We start from the raw sequence: 21607 nt of genomic DNA on the forward strand, positions 1-21607 counted from the left end.
TGCAGTCCTCATTTTGCGCGGGATCTATTTCGGAAACGCTACATTTATTATAGAAACGCTCTTACATGGGTTTAGTACTTATAAAGACCTGTTAAGAAACGAGCCGCTATCAAAAATAAAAAGGCCGAGGTTTGACCTCTCGTAAATTGGCGTGGAATGCTCCATATATAAGCATCTCATTTTTTAAATACTTTAAATTAAATTAAATTATTAAATTTATTACCAAAAAATATTACCTCAGCCAGGGTTCAAATCTGGAACCTTCCTCATTCCGTGTAGGGCGTCGTACCAATTCGACCACTGATGAGGCACGTCTTGACGAATAAAGGACCAAAACCAATGGTCGAATCGTCACGATGATTATTTGCCAATTATAGCCGGGTAAAATGAAAGCTTAATTGTTTTTTTTATAAATTATAAAAGTGTTTTTATTTTTCGTCTACGTGTCCTACGAGCGAAGATATTACGATGCAAAGTTTGAAATACGTAAACATCAATAAGAATATTTCTTGAAATTTCTTCAGAATAGTTTTATCTTTTTCTTCTTAAGTCTCTCATCTTCTTTTTATCTAAAAATATAGAGATGGCACAAAGAGCATTCTGTTTTTACTTTTTAATTATTTTAAGTTTAGATGTGCAGATGATTAGCCTATATAGCATCCTAGTTTAAATGGGGGGGAGGTACACATTGCCAGTTGCTACGTATGGACCAATGGCTTAAGCCTTAAATGTCTCTGTTGAAAGACGGAGCCCAGTTTCTCTGCACGAAAGTTCCTTCGTTAACTTCTCGTGCGGGACAGTTTAAAACATAAAAATTCTTGTGATCAGTTGAACTCAAACCTGATTTTTCGCAGTTACGAGTGCGCTTTTCTACTGAACCACACTGCTACCTTAATAGTTTGATATTAATAGCAAATTCGGACGCTTGCATTAGTGCACACTGAGTGCGCACTAAAGCTTGTTTATAATCTATTCTTATATTTAAGATCGCTTAAATACACGTTTAAATACTTTAAATACTTTTTAGCCAATAAAACAATCTATATATAGACAGATCGCATTTTATTGGCTAAGAAGTATTTCAAGAAGTATTTAAGATGATCTGTAAATATAAGAATTAAAAGAACAATCCTTAGTGCGCACTCAGTGTGCACTAGTGCAAGCGCCTGAATTCGCTATAAGATATTTAAGTTAAATAAAAGAGATCGTCATCAGTTGGTAGTACAGTCTGCAAGAAGTGAAATTATTTTTTATGAGGAAGCGAGATAGATTTTAACCCTAGATTACTACGCTCGAGTCTGGGAGTCTCGAGCAAAATCATGATTTTTCCGGCTATATAAAAATTCCCTTTTGTTTAAGTCTAACAACTTATTTTCTATTTATGATTTTTGAGATAAAACTTATGTACCTAGTTTTGTTTAAGCAATCTTTGGCGTTTTGATTTAAAAAAAGCTAGTGTTTACTTGATATATGAATAGGTAAATAAGGTGCTCCGGGACCCTAGACTCAATAGTAACGAAACGATGTAGACAAAAAATAAGGGTATTATCCTATTAAGGCGATCCTAAAGCCGTGATCCTAACCGGTTTTTTTCTTAGCACTAATCTTTTAATTGGCTTTATAGAAATGCAAAATTCTTGTCTAGAATTAAAGTACGCATCAAAATCTAGGTCATGGTGGTCGAATTTATATGTGGTGGTCGTCACGTATAACAAAAAATATTAATCTTTTTTTGTTTCCGATATAAATTCGACCACCATGACCTAGATTTTGATGCGTACTTTAATTCTAGACAAGAATTTTGCATTTCTATAAAGCCAATTAAAAAATTAGTGCTAAGAAAAAAACCGGTTAGGATCACGGCTTTAGGATCACCTTAAGATATATGATACTGGAGTTGTCTGTATAATTGACAAAATTACCATTTTCTATGTTATCGACCTATATCTGTCCTTGTACAGACAAGGATATAGACAAGGATAGCACCTATATTGCACGCATGCATACGCACGAATCATACACTGTACTTTTATATCAGACTTATTCTAATCCCGATTTGGAGGATTTTTCGATATTTTTCTTGTTGTACAATTCAGGGAAACTTGTTTTCACGTTCGTATCAATGGTATATTTTTTATATAAAGCACATTTTGTGATGAGTTGACAGCGATCGCTGTAACTCGAGGCACCATATTAGGATAAAAGTAGGTAAGAAAATCTGTAATTCCGTAATTTTTTCTCGTTTTCTATATAAAATCGGAGTTTCCCTGAATCATTGATGTATGTACTGCAATTATGGAGAAGCATTTTTAATTCAGTCAAATTAATACGACGCTACATGAGTAGAAAGAAAATGATAATTTTATCAATAAAACAGACGACTCCAGCATCACCTTAATCTGTAAGTCAGTTATAGGATGGTAAGTTGTAAAAAATCTTTATTTACATTTAAGAAAAATGTTTGTTTAAACTAGAGTAATGAGAAAGAAGATTTGTTTTAAATGTAAATGTTTAAATCATAATAACTCCATAGAATAAAATAGAGTAAAAACAAGTTAAAAACTAAACTAGGTTACAAATTATAGTTTAGACATGTAAATGAATAATAAAATTTTCATTTATTTTATTTACACTTTAAGTTTTTTTAAAGAGCGCTAAACCTGATTTTTAATTAAACTTTTATTAAAAAATTGATTTTATTTTTTGTAGAAAATACCGTTGTCTTCACTAAATACTATTATTACTCAACATTATATTATGCATTATGTAATATGACATATTATTCGTATTTTTATCAATGCGACAAGTTCTTGAAGCTCCAAATTGGCGTTCTCATTTAATGGAAGACAAACTAACTCGACCAATTTTTGGATGGATGCCAAGTGAAGAATTTGTGACTTATTCAGCGTTGACTATAATTTTGTTTTTGGTGTGCTGCATTATAATAAGTCTCGTACTTTATTTCAGGTAATACTTAATTATATTAATAATTTATTTATCCATTAACATTGCAGAATGTATATTGGTATTCTAATCTTCTTATTTATAGTCTTTATATGTAAAATAAATATTTATTTTTGTAACTTTATGTTTAATGACTAAAATCGTCGGAATTATCCTTTGTAGACTTTTATGGACTATAGATGAATGTAGAACAAAGTAAAAATAAGAGATAGGTATATTTTATCGTTGATGTTGGTTTAGTGTTAACAGGGTGTTAACATTTAATTCTATGTCGATTTAATCAGTGTCGCCATGATCCCGATTTTATTGGATTTTGGATCCAGGGCTTGTATTGAGCCCAATAGGGCCTAAGTTAAATTTTTTAAATGAAAACCCTTATTTTTTATTGTACCATCTTTCTTTATTAATTAATTTGAACAATTTTTGTCTGAAAAATTCTTTTATTTGCTTAATACTTTTTGAGATATTCAAGGAAAACTTGGTAACTTTTTCAATATTTAGCTTGTGATATCTTGATGATTGTTTGCCAGAGAAAAAAGTGGTACTTTTTTGTATCTGCGGATACTTTGTGACAAAAAAACGCAAGCGCAACAGCTTCAGGACTTAAGTATAAATATTATTAGGTAACGTTAGCCACAAAAAATTGATTGTTTTTAATAAATGTAAGGTATTAGTGAATACACGACAGTTAGTGGTAATGACAATATGCACGTTTATTATATGTGGCTCTCTTACATAGAGCATACCGCGTAGCTAGATGGGTGCATACGATGGCGTATACATGCTGCTTGGTACACTGGCGCCATCGTTACATCCCCTTTTCTGAAAAGCTATAAGTTCAGTCAATTAGGAGCTCGTATAATTCGACCAAAGCGGGTGGTATGAGGGGTACTCGAACTAGCTGTAAGGGGCTGACGTTGATCGTTATTTGATTGTAAGGTAGTAGGTACGTCAGGGATAACTTCAGGGGGAATAACTTCTGGGGGTAGTGGTCGGCTGTCCTGGGTTGTTTCCGATGGTAGGGTAACGGCTGTTGGACGTACGTGCTGTGTATTACGTCGTACGACGTTACCCGTAGGCAACTGTACATTGTATGATCGGGGTTCCGATCATTTCGCAACAATCTGACCTGGGATCTAATTGCGAGGCTCGTGGTGTACTCTGACTGTGGCATTTGGTTCCTAGGAGCTGCTATGTCGTGGATCAGCATACTCTTTCTGTAATCTTCGGAGACGAGTTAATTCTTCCTGAATCTTCTCTTGTACCCTCGGCCAAAATATCTCTTCAGTTGTCGGTATCGATGTGTTTGCCGGCTAAAAAGACGTTGCACCGGCGAGCCCAAAACATTGTTCCGCGGTACGTTACGCATATTTAGTAGTGCCTCGTAAATGTCACTCTTATCAATTGCACACTTGCGGAACAGATGTTTAACAGCTTGCACCGCTCTCTCTGCTAGGCTGTTTGACCTCGGCCTGGGACTCGATGTACGATGTTCGATGTTCCAGCTTGTTGAGGTAAAACTCTTTCGTAATAAATGCCATTTGTATTTGGCGCTAAATGCGTTCTCAACGCTCCACGTATTGAGTTCTTATGTCTATGTATATTTTATAGTCTATCTATGTTTATATAGTTTTCGTTACTGTTCATGCGTACCAACTGTCGTCCCGCGCTTTCTGCCTGTACGTCACGCCGCTCACGCAATATATTGTATCGGATATATATAATTAAAAACTACAGATATAATCATATTGACTGTTTTCTGTTAAAAACATCAACACAGCTCTTGGTAAATTCCTTGAACTCCGCTGATGTAGAGTCCTATAATCAGAGAAGCGCCATTTACCCCCACCATGACTTTTGTCCGCCATCTTGTGTACCTAGCAGCTGATCCGTGAGTGTGTAGAGTAAGTGTATGTGAGCAGTGTGAGCTTGCAACAGCTGGTGACGTCACAAACGGAGTTTGGTGCACGCAGTCACATAACAGCAATTGTAAGTAATTTTCTTTGTTTTTTCCTGAGTGTATCGTCTGAATATAGTGGCGCTCGATAGTGCAATTGAATTTGATCTACGTTGAACGTGAAAGTGAAAATAATTTGTAGTTTCGAGAAAATAATGTAAGGTTGTGAGGTTAGATTATGTTGGGTAAAAGCTAACTCAAAATGAATTGTTTTCTTTTCTAGATTTTCCAGTACTTTCATCGTTTCTCGCAGACGTTCTCGGTTTCAATCCTTGCAAACACATTCTGCATTCTAATTTCGAAATTAGTTTTTATTCACAGCAAAAATTTTGGAGTATTCGGCTGAGATTTCATTCATCCGACAATGACATTGTCGGACGTAGCGATTAGCTGCGGAATAGAAAATTTCTGGAAATTCGAGAAATTTTTTATTCCGCAGCCAATCGCTTATGTCCCACAATGTCGTTGTCGGATGTATAAAATCTCAGCCTTCCTGTGTTTCGATCACTTTAGGTTGCATTCCATTATTCACTGCCAGTGCCGAAAATGTATATAGTGTATTGATGTAAACTTGATTTTAATGCTGGCAATAAATATCGAAATGCAGCTTTAATTAATATGTGATCAGTATATAATTTAGTATATGATTTCTTGCAGTTTGCAGTTTTTTGAATGTACATCCCTTTAAAAGTTATACAATAAAGTCAGCTCAGGAAATACTGGAGATATCGTACTGCCACAACTCTGATTCATTACTCTTAGAAGAATCAAAGCGTTACGAGAAGCGTTTTATAAAGAAAATGTGCGATCCCATGCAGAATCAGGTGTTTGCACATTGCCACAACTCTGAGTTTTCATCCTCAGAAAAATTAGAGTTGTTGCAAGCTTTACAGAGGGAATATATGGTCAAATCCGGAATCATTAGGTGTTTAAAGTTGAAGCAAAACATGAAACTTCATAGAATTAAAAGAATTCTGTATGAGACAGATCGAATGAGGAATAAAATATATTTTATGAAAAACATATTTGATGTATGCGAATCGAATGCAGAATAAAATACGTGTTTAACATATGATGTAAATTTAATGTGTTTAACGTATGATGTAAATTTAATTATTACTGTTTTTGATCTTAGAGGTTTTGGTGTTTATATCAACAGCAACAAATATCTGTATGACATTACCTTATTATGTGGATAACTTTTTTTATAAGTGTAAAGTAAATTGTTATTATAGAGAATTCTTACTATTATTGTGAAATAATTGGTGAATTATTAAATGACTTTTGTTTATTTTCTATCTTGCAACTAAAATATTTCAAAGAAATATACTATCAGCCAATGCATACATATGCAGTGCAATGGAAGTACGCTATTGTTCTCAGCACAGCCATACACCAAGATCCACTATAAGTATTAGTATTAATATTATATAATACACGTATAAGTATTGATATTTATATTAATTAGATAACATTGCTATTATTAACAATAATAACATTTACATATTATTGTAATTGTTAAGAAACACATATACCTAATATTAATCTTATTGAATATAAAGGTCCAACAAAAGTAATTTTAATAAAAATCAAAATATGCAAATTATAATTCTATATTATTGTTATTAGTAGATATAATAGTAAGAAACTAACTTTAGTAATAGTAATAGTAATATTAGTAAGAAATTAATTTTAAAAATCATTGAATATTGTCTTTACGTATGCAAGATTACGTATATCAATGAATAATTACATACTCATGTCATTAATAACAAAATATATTTTAAAAAGCAAACGTACATACATGTATAAATATATTTTGTAGCTATTCTATAAATTTCTACATTTTTTAAAATAAATGAAAATATGTTTCTTTTGTTCTATTACATTTGTGTGATACGTATACATGAAGAAAAAAGAGCAATTTAAGCTATTAAAATAATAAGAGTATAAATGTGCGTGTGTGTGTGTGTGTGTGTGTGTGTGTGTGTGTGGACGCGCGCATAAACATAAATTATAAATATATTAATGCACGATTACATAAATGTTATATATAATTATTTAGAAATATATAAGTATATAATTATAATTGTTTTGATATAGCTAATGGACGGTACAAGACCAAATACTTAATCTCTAGGCACAGCCTAACACATAATTACCCTGTCACATTTATATATGCAGTACTAAGACTAACTTAAACAAAAATATAATTTTTTTTCTATCATAGCACTGCAAAACAGTTTTCTCAATAAAAAAAATAGTCTTCTTAATTAAAAAAGAATTGCTAAAATCACATAATAACAAAAAGAAAATCAAAGTTTTAGCAATAATGAAGAAACTGATTGAGATCATAACTTTAATTACATTATTTTTATGAAAACACCTTCACAGAAGCATGCATAGCCATAGTTTTGCTGTCGTAACGCCTTCCATTAAGATATGCTAGATCTTCACAGCGTTTAATACTATATGTCCGTAGCCTCATAGTAAAAAACTTTTTTAGAATTTTGTGTGTAATAGAATGGCATGTGGGAATATTGCAGCCATCCCATACATATTCTATTTGCTTTACTAAGAAATCTATCATGTTAATTTTAGCTTCACACAAATCATGCCGTATTTCTTTGAATGTTATTTCTGATTTTGCGATTGCTTTGAAGCATTCATCGGAAACTTCCACGAGGTTCTTGTGTTTGTAATTTCTCATTTCAGTTACGAGGGAATAAGGATGGCGGTCGCTCCCCTGCCATAGGACGGAATTGAGACACATCACAAACTGTCGTGCTACTTATTTTTATACTATGAACAACTGACCCTGCCATGTCATATAGGATCTGCAACTCCCAAGAATCTAATATGTTTATGTGATGATCTTTTAGTTGAGGCAATACTAAAGCAGATGATTCCATCAATTCTTCAATAACATTTTCTTTACGTCGTGCTATAGCTATATTTCTAGAAAATTTCATAAAATCCATTGTTAAATCCTCAACACCTTCATCATACGTATCATTGTCGTAGCTGCTATTCTTAGCATTAATGCAGACCTGGCTCAGCACCAAAACCTTTAAATTTTGTTTTACTTGGAGAGGGTTTGGAATGGGTTGTTTCACTCTCAAGGCAGAAAAAAAGTTTTCAATACTACACTGACAAAACCGACCAGTAAGTACAAACTTGTAGCAACGATTGTACAAAAAATAATCTTGCAAGCCAATGATGCTTGCGCATGCCATGATAACGCCTGTTTGACAAGGCTTTCAGTGCTCATCAGTGCCTACTATCATAAAACGAAATACATAAGCAGTTTTCTTGATGTGGTCCATTGTTTCTTCATATGCTTTCTTGTTCAACAGACCAAGAGCCAGATTCGATGATCTGTTTGACATTATGTCAAACCAATGGCTCACTAATCTAATAAAAGAAGCAGTGATCCTATAAGCGTCTTTACCAGTACGTTCAGCATATTTTCTCAGCGCAATCTCGGTTCGCCGATTGAAGACTGACCGGGCCGTTCCAACTTTCATCTTTTCGTATAAATTTCGACAATGAAGCTTAGTTTTCTTTAATCTGTAAACTATCTTCATTTCAAATTGTAATTCAAACTCTAACACATCATCTATATGTTGAATATTAACTACTGGATCCGTTAATTTCTCAGAAATAAGAAAGTCATAAGGAAGATAAATAATTTTGTTGCTTTCAAGCATAGTTAAGATATTTTTGAATAAGTGTATTGGATCCGGTATAAAGTAAAATTTATCCTCTGCTCTAACTGGATGCTGTATGCTGACTACAGCATCAGATTCACGTGTGCAACCAATACCAAACATATTCCACATGGCTCGATTTTCACTCCCCATGTCAGTTGTAATTGAGTGAACTTTCAGCCCTATTTTTTCAAACTTGTCTATGACTTTCAGTATTATATCCTTGAAGACACTGCTAGACTTTTTATCCATTATTTTGGGTCCTTCCTTCCCAGTAAAAAAATAAGCCACAGCAACTTTCCATTGTCTACTAATTCGTCCACACATAATGACAAGGACCTTTTTAGCTGGTCCAACATGAGAAGGAAAGGTGCAATTTCCTATCATTTTTTTAGTTAAAGGATCAAACACTAATCCAGCTTTACTTGCCATTTCGTCTGCAACAATCATACAATCTCTTTCATTTTCAGACATATTTTTTACTGTGAGCATGTCGAAGGCCTCATCTAAGATGCCACTTTCAAACCAAATATGTTCTACCGTTCTTTGTAGGGTCCTAACTGATGGAAAGATGGGTAGATAATTCACAAAATCACAAAAATTTGTAGTACCCCATTTCATCTTAAACACAAGGGCATCCTTGACAGTTTTTGGACTCCAATTAAATCGACCACGAATAGACTGCCTTTTTAGAGCAATCTGGTCAGCACGTAGCCTTGATGTTAAGTCGAGAGACTTTGCATTCTTCTGTTCTAAGCGCCACAATCTACACTTATATTTTTCATAAATAGACTTAACAGTATGAAATTTTTTTGTTATTATTTTTCCTATGGTAGTCAGACGCTTATTGTTATGTTGTAAGGTTTTTATTTCTTCCTCTTGTTTTTTCAGCTGATCTTGTAATTTTTTAATTATTATTGATGATGGACTTGCAGTAGATGGAGGTATATGAATGGGTTCAGAAGCAGCACAGATATATGCCAAAATAGTTAGTTGGTTGAAATCATCAGTACCATGGTCTGCAATGCAAGGTGCAGAAAGTTCATGACTAATTTCCTTTGGAAAATTCATAACAGAGAGGTCATGAAAAGAAGTAAAAGAAAGCTCTTGGTTTTTATCCTGATATGGCACACCTTCTATTACAATGTTATTTGTTTTGGCTATTACTTGGCTTTCTGTAACTTGAATGGACTCTGATGGCTCATATTGAATTGAGGTACAGCCATGATCATGAGGTAAGCGGTTTAATTGTGTAGTGAGATCTCGAAAGGGATGACGCTGATGTACGTCAATAACATATCGATGGTCATGCATTGCAAGAGAGATGTTTTCATTATTTTCTATAGCCAAAGATATTGCAGAAGATCGTAGCACTTTGGACCCATCTGCACGTACTTTTTCCCACTGTGATGCATCAAAATGATTCTGAAATTGTGCCAAAATTAATCAATGCATTATGTGTAAATATGTCACATATGTGAGGAGTAATAAAAATATCTCACCTCACAAATGTAGCTGGAGACTCCAGGATAACATATTGTCTGTCCAATCCTCGACACCCAAACAGAACGTCTCTCAGGATCTTTAGGAAAGCGAAAGAGCTGTTTTCTGTTGGGTATACTAATGTGAAGTCGTAGAAGCCTGAATAACTATCCACAATCACAAGGTATTGTTTACCCTTTATACTTGCAAAATCAGCTGCTACAATTTCCCAAGGTAGTTTTGGTACTTCCTTTAAGATCAGTGGTTCTTTATCCGGAATTCGTTGTGTCTTTTGACAGGCAGTACATTTGTTCACATAGTCCTCTATATCATTGTTCATTTTTAGCCAAAACATCACTTCACGTGCTCGATGTAACATTGATTGTATCCCTATGTGCCAACTGCAAATACCTGGCGTGTAGTGACGTAGGAATCATTGGTCTGGAGTTCTTGAAAACGATGTCATCCATCACCGTAATTTTGTCTCGATAATTCCAGAATTGTCGTAAGGGGTAATCTAAATCCTTTTCATTTTCTGGCCATCCTGTCATAAGCGTTCTTTTGAGCGACGCCATTAAAGGATCCGCATTGGTTTCCCGCCTTAATTGCTCCAGGACTGTTTGTGAATACAGAATAACGACACATACTTCAATTTCTGCTTCGATTTCCTCTTCTACTTGATGTCTTCTACAGTCTCTACTTAACGTGTCTGCCAGGGGTATGTCTTTGCCCGGTACGTATTTGACTGCTGGAGTATACTGAAGGACGTAAAAAGAATTCTTTGGAATTGTGGTGGTTGGTTGGCCAAAACCTTCTTGCTAATAGATCCTAGCGGTTTGTGATCGGTAAGTATCGTTAAAGTTTTACCATAGATAAAATCATGAAACTTAAAACATCCGAACCGAATTGCAAAAGCCTCTTTCTCCAATTGTGGGTATCGCTGTTGCGTTTCTGTTAAGGCTTTTGTTGCGTACGCGACTGGCTGATTATTTTGTAATAACACAGCACCCACTGCTGTGGAACTGGCATCTACCATTAATGTGACAGGTTTCAACGGATTATAATATGCGAGTTTTTAATACCTCTTTGATCTTGTTAAAAGCTTCTTCTTGTTCTGCGTCCCAATGCCATGTTGTGTCCTTTGTTAATAATTGTCTTAACGGCTCGGTGATTCCAGATAAGTTTGGTACAAACTTAGACAGGTAAGTAACGGTACCTATAATACGGCGTACTCCTTGAACATCTTCCGGTCTTCTTAGCATCTTAATGGCCTTGAGCTTTTCCGGATCCGGTTTCAAACCTTCTGCGGTCATTGTGTGACCCAAAAAACGGTACTGACGTTTTCTCGAATAGACACTTATCCTTGTTCAAGCGTAGACCAGCTTCATATAATCTTTGAAGAACTTGATTCGTCACTTCTCGCAGCTTTTCTAGTGTCGATGCGTAGACTATGACATCATCCATCGATGTTTCCACACCGTCAATTCCTTGTAAGATTTTCGTCATCATTTCTTGAAAAATCTCGGAAGCTGACTTAATACTAAAGGGAATTCGTAGAAATCTATATCGGCCCCATGGTGTATTTACTGTCAAGTATTTAGAGGTCCTTTCCGTCACCTTGATTTGCCAAAATCCTCGAGCGCAAGCAAGTTTCGTGAAATATTTCGCGCCAGACATTTTGGTGGAGATATCTTCTAGTGTTTTAAGTGGAAAATGTCGCCTCTTGATTACCTTGTTCAGATCTGACGGATCAATACATGGACGTATCTTCCCTTTGCTCTTCACAATTACTAGCGGGCTCACTGCTGGGGTTGGCTCAGACACTGGTTTGATCACGCCTTGCTGCACCATCTTGTCGAGTTGTTTCTTGACTTCTTCCTTCAACGAAAATGATATCCTGCGAGGTGGGTGAATTTTTAGTTGCGCTCCTTCCTCCAGTTCCATATCATATTCGTATCCTTTTACGCAGCTTAACCCCATGAATAGTTCATTCTTTATGTCTTCAATAGTGTTTGTGGATGAACCACGGACGCTGTGTGTCAACCTTGTCAGAAGGTTCGATCGTCAAGGCAAAAATCACGGTTTGAATTAATGACTTCTTGCTGATTGTTCCACGTATAAAATTTATTCACGTTAGGCTGAGGCGAGCGGTAGTTTGAGTCGATTGGAGACCAGGGAGACGTCGATTACAAGCGGAGGCGCGCACTGCACCTGCTATCTTCGGTATCGGTCGACACGTTACGCTCTTTCGGCGAGTCGGTTGACGGAGCTCCGCGAGACGGACACTCGCGCAGCGAAATCGGAGCGGCCGTTCGTTTAGTAGAATGCGACAAGGCACTCGAATGCAGCACACTTTCTAGCGTATAGTTGACTCGATTGCGGTCTAAGCGGTGTCGATTTTCTCTCGCTCGGATTCAGATCGAAAAGACAAACTGGGATAGGCACGAATTAGAACCGTTTCGTTCCGTCGTTAATTGTCGACTCGACTCGAGAGCTCCGTACCTGTCGAAATTTCCATCACTCCCGCTGTTTTACAGACGCTGTGGGAGGGGAATTCGCACGTGGGGCGACGAGCCATGCGGCTCGACGGGGAGAGGGACTACCGCGGCGCAACGCTTCTCGCATATTCCGGAACAAATAGGCTTCTCTACCGAGCCCTTTACAGCATGGACGCGTTTTATAAAATTGAGGCTGGTGCATGCTTTCCGACCTAATATGGCTTACACGTCTTCTTCTACTATTTTAAAATTAACTATGACCAATCTGTCTCGTATGTGAAACTTAATATTAGCTTCTCCTATTACATCCATCTTTGTCTTGTTATATGTAATGAGACTCTTCGTACCTGACAGAGTCAATGTAGCACCTACTTGTTTTGACTGGTTATGTGACATGACATTACATTCTGCACCCGTGTCTAGTTTTGCTGTCATTTTATGACCTGCGATTGTCTTCAATGTCTCGTACCATTCGCTGTTGCCTTCCTTTCTTCCGCTGTCGTTCGTCTTGAATGCATTCACGTAATACCTCGTCTTCCGTGTTGACCTGTGCTTCTGCTGTCGTCTGAACCTCGTTGATCTTTTTTCCATCTTTTGAACGGCATAAATTTGCGAAATGTCCTATCTTCTTACACTTGTGACATGTCTTATCATATGCTGAAAAATCCGTTTTTTTCATGTTGTCGTCCGCAACGTTTACATTTTCGTTGTCCTCCTTGTTGTCGTTCTTTTTCTCGGCTCACTTTTACTGCATTTACCGTCTCGTTCCCTTGGCTTGTCATCGCTGTAGCTTGTTCGACTTGCTTTGACGCCCGTTCCCACGCTCTGCACATGTTGATAGTACGCTCTAATGTCAATTTATCGTCTTTTAACAATCGTTGCTGTAGTATCTTATTTGAGAACATTTAAATATGGGGTTTATTCTCTTTGGATGTTACTTTCATTTAAGGGTTTATATTTTTAGGGTTTATAAGGAATTCTTAAGGATTTTTTAAGGATTAACCATTAATTGAAGGTTAACTATCACTTGAAGGTTAACCATCATCCAAAGAAAAACCCTTAAAGTTGGGTGTGATTTCGGTGAAATTGGCGGTCCGAAATCACACCCAACTTTAAGGGTTTTTCTATAGTGTTTTTTTAACGGTTAACACCAAAAGTTGAGTGTATTTTTCCATAAGGGTTATTATAAGCTCGACACCAAAGTTGGGCGCCAAACGCGTAAACTCGCGTCCACTAATTCATACTAAGATCGCGAAAACCCGAAAAGAAACACGAAAACGCAATTGATCCGGCGTGCGAGAGATCGGCCAGCTCGACCTAACGGCTATGGGCGGGGTTGAGGAAGGGCAGCGCAAGATTTGATGACGCGTAACTCACACACTCAGATATTTAATAATAATCAATAACAGGTTTATTGTAACTCGGCAGGTAACTGTACTATGAAATCGGTAAAAAGAATCATTGAACAGCGGAAGTCAGAAATAAAATTGAGTCAGATTATTAAGTAAAGCAGACATTAAATGGTATTAAAGAGGTTGAATTAACAGAATTAGATGATGTAACGTGAAAGAACATTAATTTCAAAATCTAATTAAACACAATAGGAGTAAGCGCGAAATAACAAAGTAAATAGAACGTAATATAGAACGTAAACTAGAATTACATATAATGGAACAAAAAACAGAAAATATGCTCGAAGTAGTACGAAAAGTATACGAAGTATATAGTAGACGTAAGCGCGAAATAACAAAGTAAATAGAACGTAATATTAAACATAAAATATTATCAAAATCGTGCTGTGCCATGCTCGGCGCGTTAGTACTCGACGTCCGAAACCACGAAAGGATTCTGTCGCCAAGAGACCCTAAACCTAACGCGAACTATCGTACGACCCGTAGGACGGAGGCAAATGTTAACGAAGCTCGCGGGCCGCCGAGCGAGAAGAGGCGCAGGAGGACACGCGCGCGGCGCGTGGTGCAGCAGCGGACGGACCCGTAGACAGCAGGGCCCCGGCGCCGGGAGAAAACGAGTCTCACTATGCTACCCTCCGCTGCAGACCGGACTCCGGGGTGGCTGGTCATCATCCCCGGGCCGCGAAGGAGGAGCGCGGAGGAATCAGCGTCCCGACTGCTGCCAAAAAAGATCCCGAGAGACCGCCGCGCGAGCGCCCCGCAGAATCCACGGTTGACAGCCTGTGCAAGGATATGTTGCGAGCCCGCGAGCTCGCCCCTAATTGGCCCACGCTATCGCGCCGAAAGGCCACGCACGCCCCGGGTGGGGCGCGTCATTGAATTTTACACGATCGTACTTCCTGGTTGTCCTCCGGCGCTGACACGTAGATCTTGGTGGCACGCGTGTAGAATCCCGCCCGGCTATCAAGCCGGTTATCGAACCGCCGCGCCGCGCCGGCTGTCGAAACCCGAACCCGGAGAAGGGCCGTTGAAGGAAAGAAGCAGACTTTCGGTGAGGTTGCCTAAAAATTCTCGTGTATGTAAAGCCACGACACCGCCCTCCGGGTCGCGTTCTCGCTCGGGTGCCGCCCAGGTAGGAATCGCCAATGCTGAACTATTTACATACACGAGAATTTTGAGGCAACCTCACCAAAAGTCTGCTCCTTTCCTTCAACGGCCCTTCTCCGGGTTCGGGCTTCGACAGCCGGCGCGGCGGTTCGATAACCGGCTTGATAGCCGGGCGGGATTCTACACGCGTGCCACCAAGATCTACGTGTCAGCGCCGGAGGACGACCAGGAAGTACGATCGTGTAAAATTCAATGACGCGCCCCACCCGGGGCGTGCGCGGCCTTTCGGCGCGATAGCGTGGGCCAATTAGGGGCGAGCTCGCGGGCTCGCAACATATCCTTGCGCAGGCTGTCAACCGTGGATCATGCAGGGCGCTCGCGCGGCGGTCTCTCGGGATCTTTTTTGGCAGCAGTCGGGACGCTGATTCCTCCGCGCTCCTCCTTCGCGGTCCGGGAATGATGGCCAGCCACCCCGGAGTCCGGTCTGCAGCGTGCAGCGGAGGGTAGCATAGTGAGACTCGGCGTTCTTTCCCGGCGGCGGGGCCCTGCTGTCTACGGGTCCGTCCGCTGCTGCACCACGCGCCGCGCGCGTGTTTTCCTGCGCCCCTTCTCGCTCGGCGGCCCGCGAGCTTCGTTAACATTTGCCTCCGTCGATTTATTTCTTGTCCCGATCCTCTCCGCTTATTCCACATCTCGCGATTCTCCGCATTCCAACGGGAACATCCGTGTTTTGTCTTGGTGAGGTGCCACGTAATGATAAAAAAAAAGGGATCAGAAATCGAAAACGCGATACAATTAGGCCTCTGGAGATTTCGCAATCGCCTCCCTGGACCGTCCTCAGGCGCGAAACATGGATACTGTGTTTAAAATGGCATTAATCAACTTCACACCATAAAAAAAAACAAGTAGAAACCTGCACATTGCTTTTTTATAGTTTTTAATTGGGCAAGTAGAAATTTGCACATTGCTTCCTCATAATTTTTAAGTAATGCAAATTATAAATTTGAACATTACGTCCTTACAATTTTTAAGTATGCAAATTATAAATTTACACATTGCTTAATCAACATTTTATTTCGCTCATGTTCTAATATGTTCAGATGTATAATTTTTTATTACCGATCTTTTTGGAAACCGGTATCCGAAATTTTTCAAATTTTTCGGGAATTAACCAGTCACTTCAATTCGCGACTGTCGCGAGCGATTAAGACCGGTTTTTGGAAACCGGTTACGAAATTTATCAAATTTCTCGGAAAATAACAAGTAGTTCGCGGTCAGACAAACAGACATACAGACGTCAGGTACTTATATATATAGATAGGGGTAGAAAGAACTAAAGGATGTAATAGAATTAGAAAAATTGCTAATAGTAGTGGTTTACAATTTTTGTTAAAAAAAAAATATACGTAATTGCTCCAATTTCCGCAAACTTTGAAATATCAAGTTGAATTTTTTTATGGATAATTTTTTTAATGGATAATTTTTTGTTACCGATTTTTAGAAACCGGTTTGGAAATTATAAAAATTTTGAAAAATAATAAGTATTAATTGACCGATTTTTTTGTAACCAGTGCCAAAATTTTTTAAATTTTTGGAGGATAAGTTTAATTTTTTATTAATGGATAATTTTTTATTAATGGATCAATTTTCTTGAAACCGGTGCCAAAATTTTTCTAATTTTTTGTTGATGATTTTGATGAAATTGGTACCAAAAGATTACTAATTTTATGGAGATGGCTACTATAGGATTAAAAATTGGGTTTTACGGGGTTCTATTGGTGCTCCTAATTAATGAGTGAGTTTGGGGAGAGGGGAATAGATTTTGAGCCCGCGCGAAGCGCGGGCGAAAAATCTAGTGGCCATGTATGAGCATATATGATTATATACCCGGGAAAAAATACCTCTTATTTGTTCATATTAGTAGATATATGTATAATTATATATGGTCATATAAGGAATGGAAATATAAGTTTTAAGCTTATATATTATCATGTCTGATCATGTAAAGGTATATTTATAAGGTTAAAGATAATCATATATGAACATATACTCGGATCTATCCATAAGTTCGCATAACTGTTATAAATATTCTTCTAGTATATTATTTTACTTGACAATCAAATTAATATAAGATATTATTTCTAGTTTCAATTTACACAATTGCGTTTTAAGTTTGACAAAGTCCATATTGGCACGCAGTTTGAACAACTGAAAAACTTGCACTTTGCTTCCTCACAGTTTTTAAGTGTGCAAGTAGAAACCTGCACATTGCTTCCTTATAGTTTTTAATCCTTTATAGGGCCCACACATCGATCTCGTTGGAGTAAAATGATATAATTTATAAGATAGTCTTAAAAGACGTCCCTGATAAAAGTTTTTTAGTTTTTTTAGTGAATGTACATAATTATGTACACAAGCCCCTAAAGGGTTAAGTGTGCAAATAGAAACCTTTGCTCACAAAGCTTCCTCATAGAGGAAGCTTTTATTTTATTTGATGTATAATTATATTATTAGTATATATTTGTTTTGGCTTCCTTATAGAGGAAGCTTTGTGAGCGAAGGTTTCTACTTGCACACTTAACCCTTTAGGGGCCTGTGTACATAATTATGTACATTTACTAAAAAAAACTAAAAAAAACTAAAAAAATAAAAATGTTCTATCTATAAAAAAAATTAAGCTCAATATTTCAAAATTTGCGGAAATTAAAGTAATCATGTAGATTTTTTTTAGATAGAAATCAAACCCCTTTATTATTAGCAATGTTTCTAATTCTATTATATTCTTCAGTTTTTTCTACCCCTATTTCATATACAATTCTTTAAAATTTGGTTGATTAGTTCTTGAGTTATAGAAATTTCGGTAAATTTGGCACACACATACATACATACGGATATTTTTTTTAATGCAATTTTTCGACGTTTGAGAACATTCTGAACACATTGGCATCAAAAACTAAAAAAACAATTATTTTTGTTTCATATACAGGGTGTCCGAAAAATCACCTACTCCACTTCGGGAGGTGATTCGGGACCCAAAAACAAGCAAAAAAGTTCATACAAACATAGGTCCGGAAATGAGCCGTTTCCGAGTTATAGCCACTTTTATGTTCAAAAATCGTAATTTAGAATCCGCTTGGCATCCCTCTTTCTTAATTATTTCTTAAATTAAAAATTTTTATTTTTAAATATTTTTAATTTTTTTAATATTAATTTTTATATTTTTTTTCAATTTTCCAATATTTGTAACGATTACATTATTTTTAAAAGAAATCAGTTGTTTTCACGGCTACTTGAAATCAGTTGTTTTCACGGCTATTCAAAATCAATTGTTTTCACGGCTATTCAAAATCAGTTGTTTTCACGGCTACTTGAAATCAGTTGTTTTCACGCCTATTCAAAATCAGTAAGTAAATCACGGCTTTTCAATAAGTTTTAAATTATTATTTAACAACACCTTACTTTTAGGTTGTATCTAATCTTTCCGTATTTATCAATGGATCGTTTAAGTTTTAATGAATTAGCTGATATGCATCTTATGTATGGTCTTGCTCAAAGTAATGCTGCCGAGGCAAGAAGATTATACATCCAGTCTTTTCCAAATCGAGATGTACCGGGAATAGCGTCTTTTCGAAATGTAGACAGAAACTTGAGAGAATTTGGTAATTGTAATTAAAAAAAATTGAAAATAAAAATTTACGATGTTTGAACATAAAAGTGGCTATAACTCGGAAACGGCTCATTCCCGGACCTATGTTTGTATGAACTTTTTTGCTTGTTTTTGGGTCCCGAATCACCTCCCGAAGTGGAGTAGGCGATTTTTCGGACACCCTGTATAATTTTTTAATATTTGGTTGATTAGACCTAGCTTTATACGCGATCAAAGGTCTATATATAATTTATAAAGTTTATAAAAACAAAGCTTCTCTTTTTATGAGGAAGCAAAAGGGTTATGTTAAAACTTTTGTGTAAAAAAATCAACACAATACATGTGTAGATTTAACATATGCCTGCTATATTAATTAAACTTAAAAATTTTAAATGTAAAGTTATTATAATAATTTAAAAAATATGTTAAAATAACACAATTTGAACGTATTTATTAAATGTGTTAAAATTTACAGAAAAGTAGAGTGTTGATTTTGGGAGCTTCCCAGCAAGCGACACAAATCGACACAAGTGTCACTTTGTCTTTGTTACTCATTGCCAACCCTTTGCGACGACCACGACGATGTCCTCACGGTCTCGCCGGCCGTGAAGGAGCGCGCAGTCGCTTTGTTCACTAAAGATCTTACGAAAAATCAATCACGACAAAACTCTCAGAAACCCAGATGGTAGCTCGACTAAATTCCTCGAAATATTGGGCGCCAGGTGCGATTCCTCGCACCACGATCCACAAGATCGCTATTCTCTCAGGTGTGAGTTTTTTCGGGTAATCGCGGTCGGAGGAGGAGAGGGAACGTAGCACAGTTAACACACGCAAATAACAATAATACAAAAATAATGTATTTGACAGAAAAGATTACGTGAGAATAAATCGGCAAGTTGCTTCAGACTGAATCGGTGAATTACAATTTTAAAAATTACTTCAGAATAAATCGGCAGGTTTCTTTAAAATGAATCGGTAAATTACAACTTTTCTCTCAGATATTTTTCTGCGAAACGCGGGGACCATGAGATACAATAACGCGGAAATTAGCCTAAGGACGCAACTTATAAGCCGCAGTTACACGACCGCAATACACAATACGCAATTACACGAACGCAAGACACAATACCTACGCGCAACGACTTCTCAACTGCCAAATCGTTCCCAGTTGGTAGTCCCGAAAAGACACAATACCTACGCGCAACGACTTCCCAACTGCCAAATCGTTCCCAGTCGGTGGTCCCGAAATGACCATCCGCGACGTCTCGCAAATGGTCCCAAAATGGCTAGACGCGGGCCTCCCGCGAAAAGCCCCAAAGATCCAAGACCGGTGCCTCACGCCCCGGGACGTGATTGCGCGAACATTACTCCCCCGCTCTGCGACAATACGGTCCACCTCGGCGCGAAGGACACCTCGCTACATTACGCACCATGGTTACACAAAACGCTATTACACGAAACACTAAGACACGACGAAAACTACAACGAATCACACGGTGACTGTCGGCCGCGTACGATTTTTCGGGCAGGGCGATCCCCCATTACTCTGTTGGCCGGGCCCTCCGTCGGTATTCCATTCAATAATTATTTACTCGATAATACTCATCTGCACAAACGCGATGCTACAAAATACTTCGCGACATAGTACGCGATTCTCTAAGCATGCTTCCCGCAACTCTACGCGGCTCTCGGAAGGGCCCCGGCCGTCCGAACGATCTTACGTGTACTCAAACGTGAGTTACGAGGTACTCGAGTAGTGGCCTTACAAATTCCGCAAGCTCGGCTGCCGGTCTTCTCGGGATGTCGTCCCTCGCCACGCCGACACGACAGTGACGATCCTCTAGCCCGGCGGGATCACGTCGGGCCCGCGCCTGCGCGCGCCGTGCTTGCAAGCCCTCCTTGCCGATCAGCCCTATGCGAGCCGAGCGCCTCCCGCTTCCGTCGGCGCCCCTCGTGGCTTCCTCGCTCGCCGGCGGCAGGTTTGAAAATCCTATTCTCGAGTCCGGCTGACCGGGCCGCGACTCTGGTGCCGGTGTACGACGGCCAGGCTGGCCAGGCCATGGCTTCGTCGACCGGTAGGCAATGCTCCGTGCTCCGTGGCGATCTCCCTCCTTTGCGATTCGGCAGGCTTCATCCCGGCGAACATCGGGGCTGATGCGCTCGCCCTGCGAGACGCTCCAAGCAACGTCGGCATATGGGCCCAATCGTGACCTGCCCGTCGGCCAACTCCTACGTAGAACGCCTCCCGTAAACTCCCTCGGCGCGACTCAAGTCGTTACAATTTCCTCCTGGCCATCTACTCGATACCTGAAATCCTCGGAAACAATATAATGTACCGAATTCTAACGCTGCCGCCCCGCCTCGCTCCGGCGGAAACGACATCCCTGACGTTCCCCCCGGTCGAGCTATCGTCTGCACAGGGGACATGACTATGTCACGTCACAACTTACAAAAAAGTATTACTAACTGATTAGTAATAAATACTTATTTTGTGTATTAATAATACTAAAATTAAGTATTTATTAGTACTTGAATCATTGCGATTCAAGTATTGCACAGTATTTTATTACTGGTCAGTAATTTATGAAAGTAGTATTTAATACAGGACAAGTATTGAATACTTAGTATTAAATTTCTGATGAGAAAGCATTTAATACTAGGTGATAAATACTTGTGTAATAAATACTTGTGTTGAATTACTGATGAGTATTTCAATGTTAGTACTGAAATACTGGACCGAGGATTCCATGTGTAATAAATCACTGGCCAGTATTTTAATGTTAATACTCAAGTACTGAACTGAATATTCCATGTGAAATTAATCACTGACC

At 38.2% G+C, this 21607-nt stretch overlaps 2 protein-coding genes across 2 annotated transcripts; both read right to left on the reverse strand.

The window, feature by feature from the left end:
• Nucleotides 1-8181: 8181 nt before the first annotated feature.
• On the reverse strand, nt 8182-10453 carry LOC139818286 (uncharacterized). The gene is made up of 4 exons (XM_071786907.1): nt 10322-10453; nt 10134-10280; nt 9761-10056; nt 8182-9679 (listed from the first exon to the last, which is right to left on the reverse strand). Exons 1-4 carry the CDS (start codon nt 10451-10453, stop codon nt 8182-8184), a joined length of 2073 nt encoding a protein of 690 aa, XP_071643008.1.
• Nucleotides 10454-10472: 19 nt separating this feature from the next.
• LOC139818287 (uncharacterized) lies at nt 10473-11375 on the reverse strand. Its single transcript, XM_071786908.1, has 2 exons — nt 11196-11375; nt 10473-10871 (listed from the first exon to the last, which is right to left on the reverse strand). Exons 1-2 carry the CDS (start codon nt 11373-11375, stop codon nt 10473-10475), a joined length of 579 nt encoding a protein of 192 aa, XP_071643009.1.
• Between the last annotated feature and the right edge of the window lie 10232 nt (nt 11376-21607).

Source organism: Temnothorax longispinosus, chromosome 8 (assembly GCF_030848805.1).
Source record: "Temnothorax longispinosus isolate EJ_2023e chromosome 8, Tlon_JGU_v1, whole genome shotgun sequence".
NCBI lineage: Eukaryota > Metazoa > Arthropoda > Insecta > Hymenoptera > Formicidae > Temnothorax > Temnothorax longispinosus.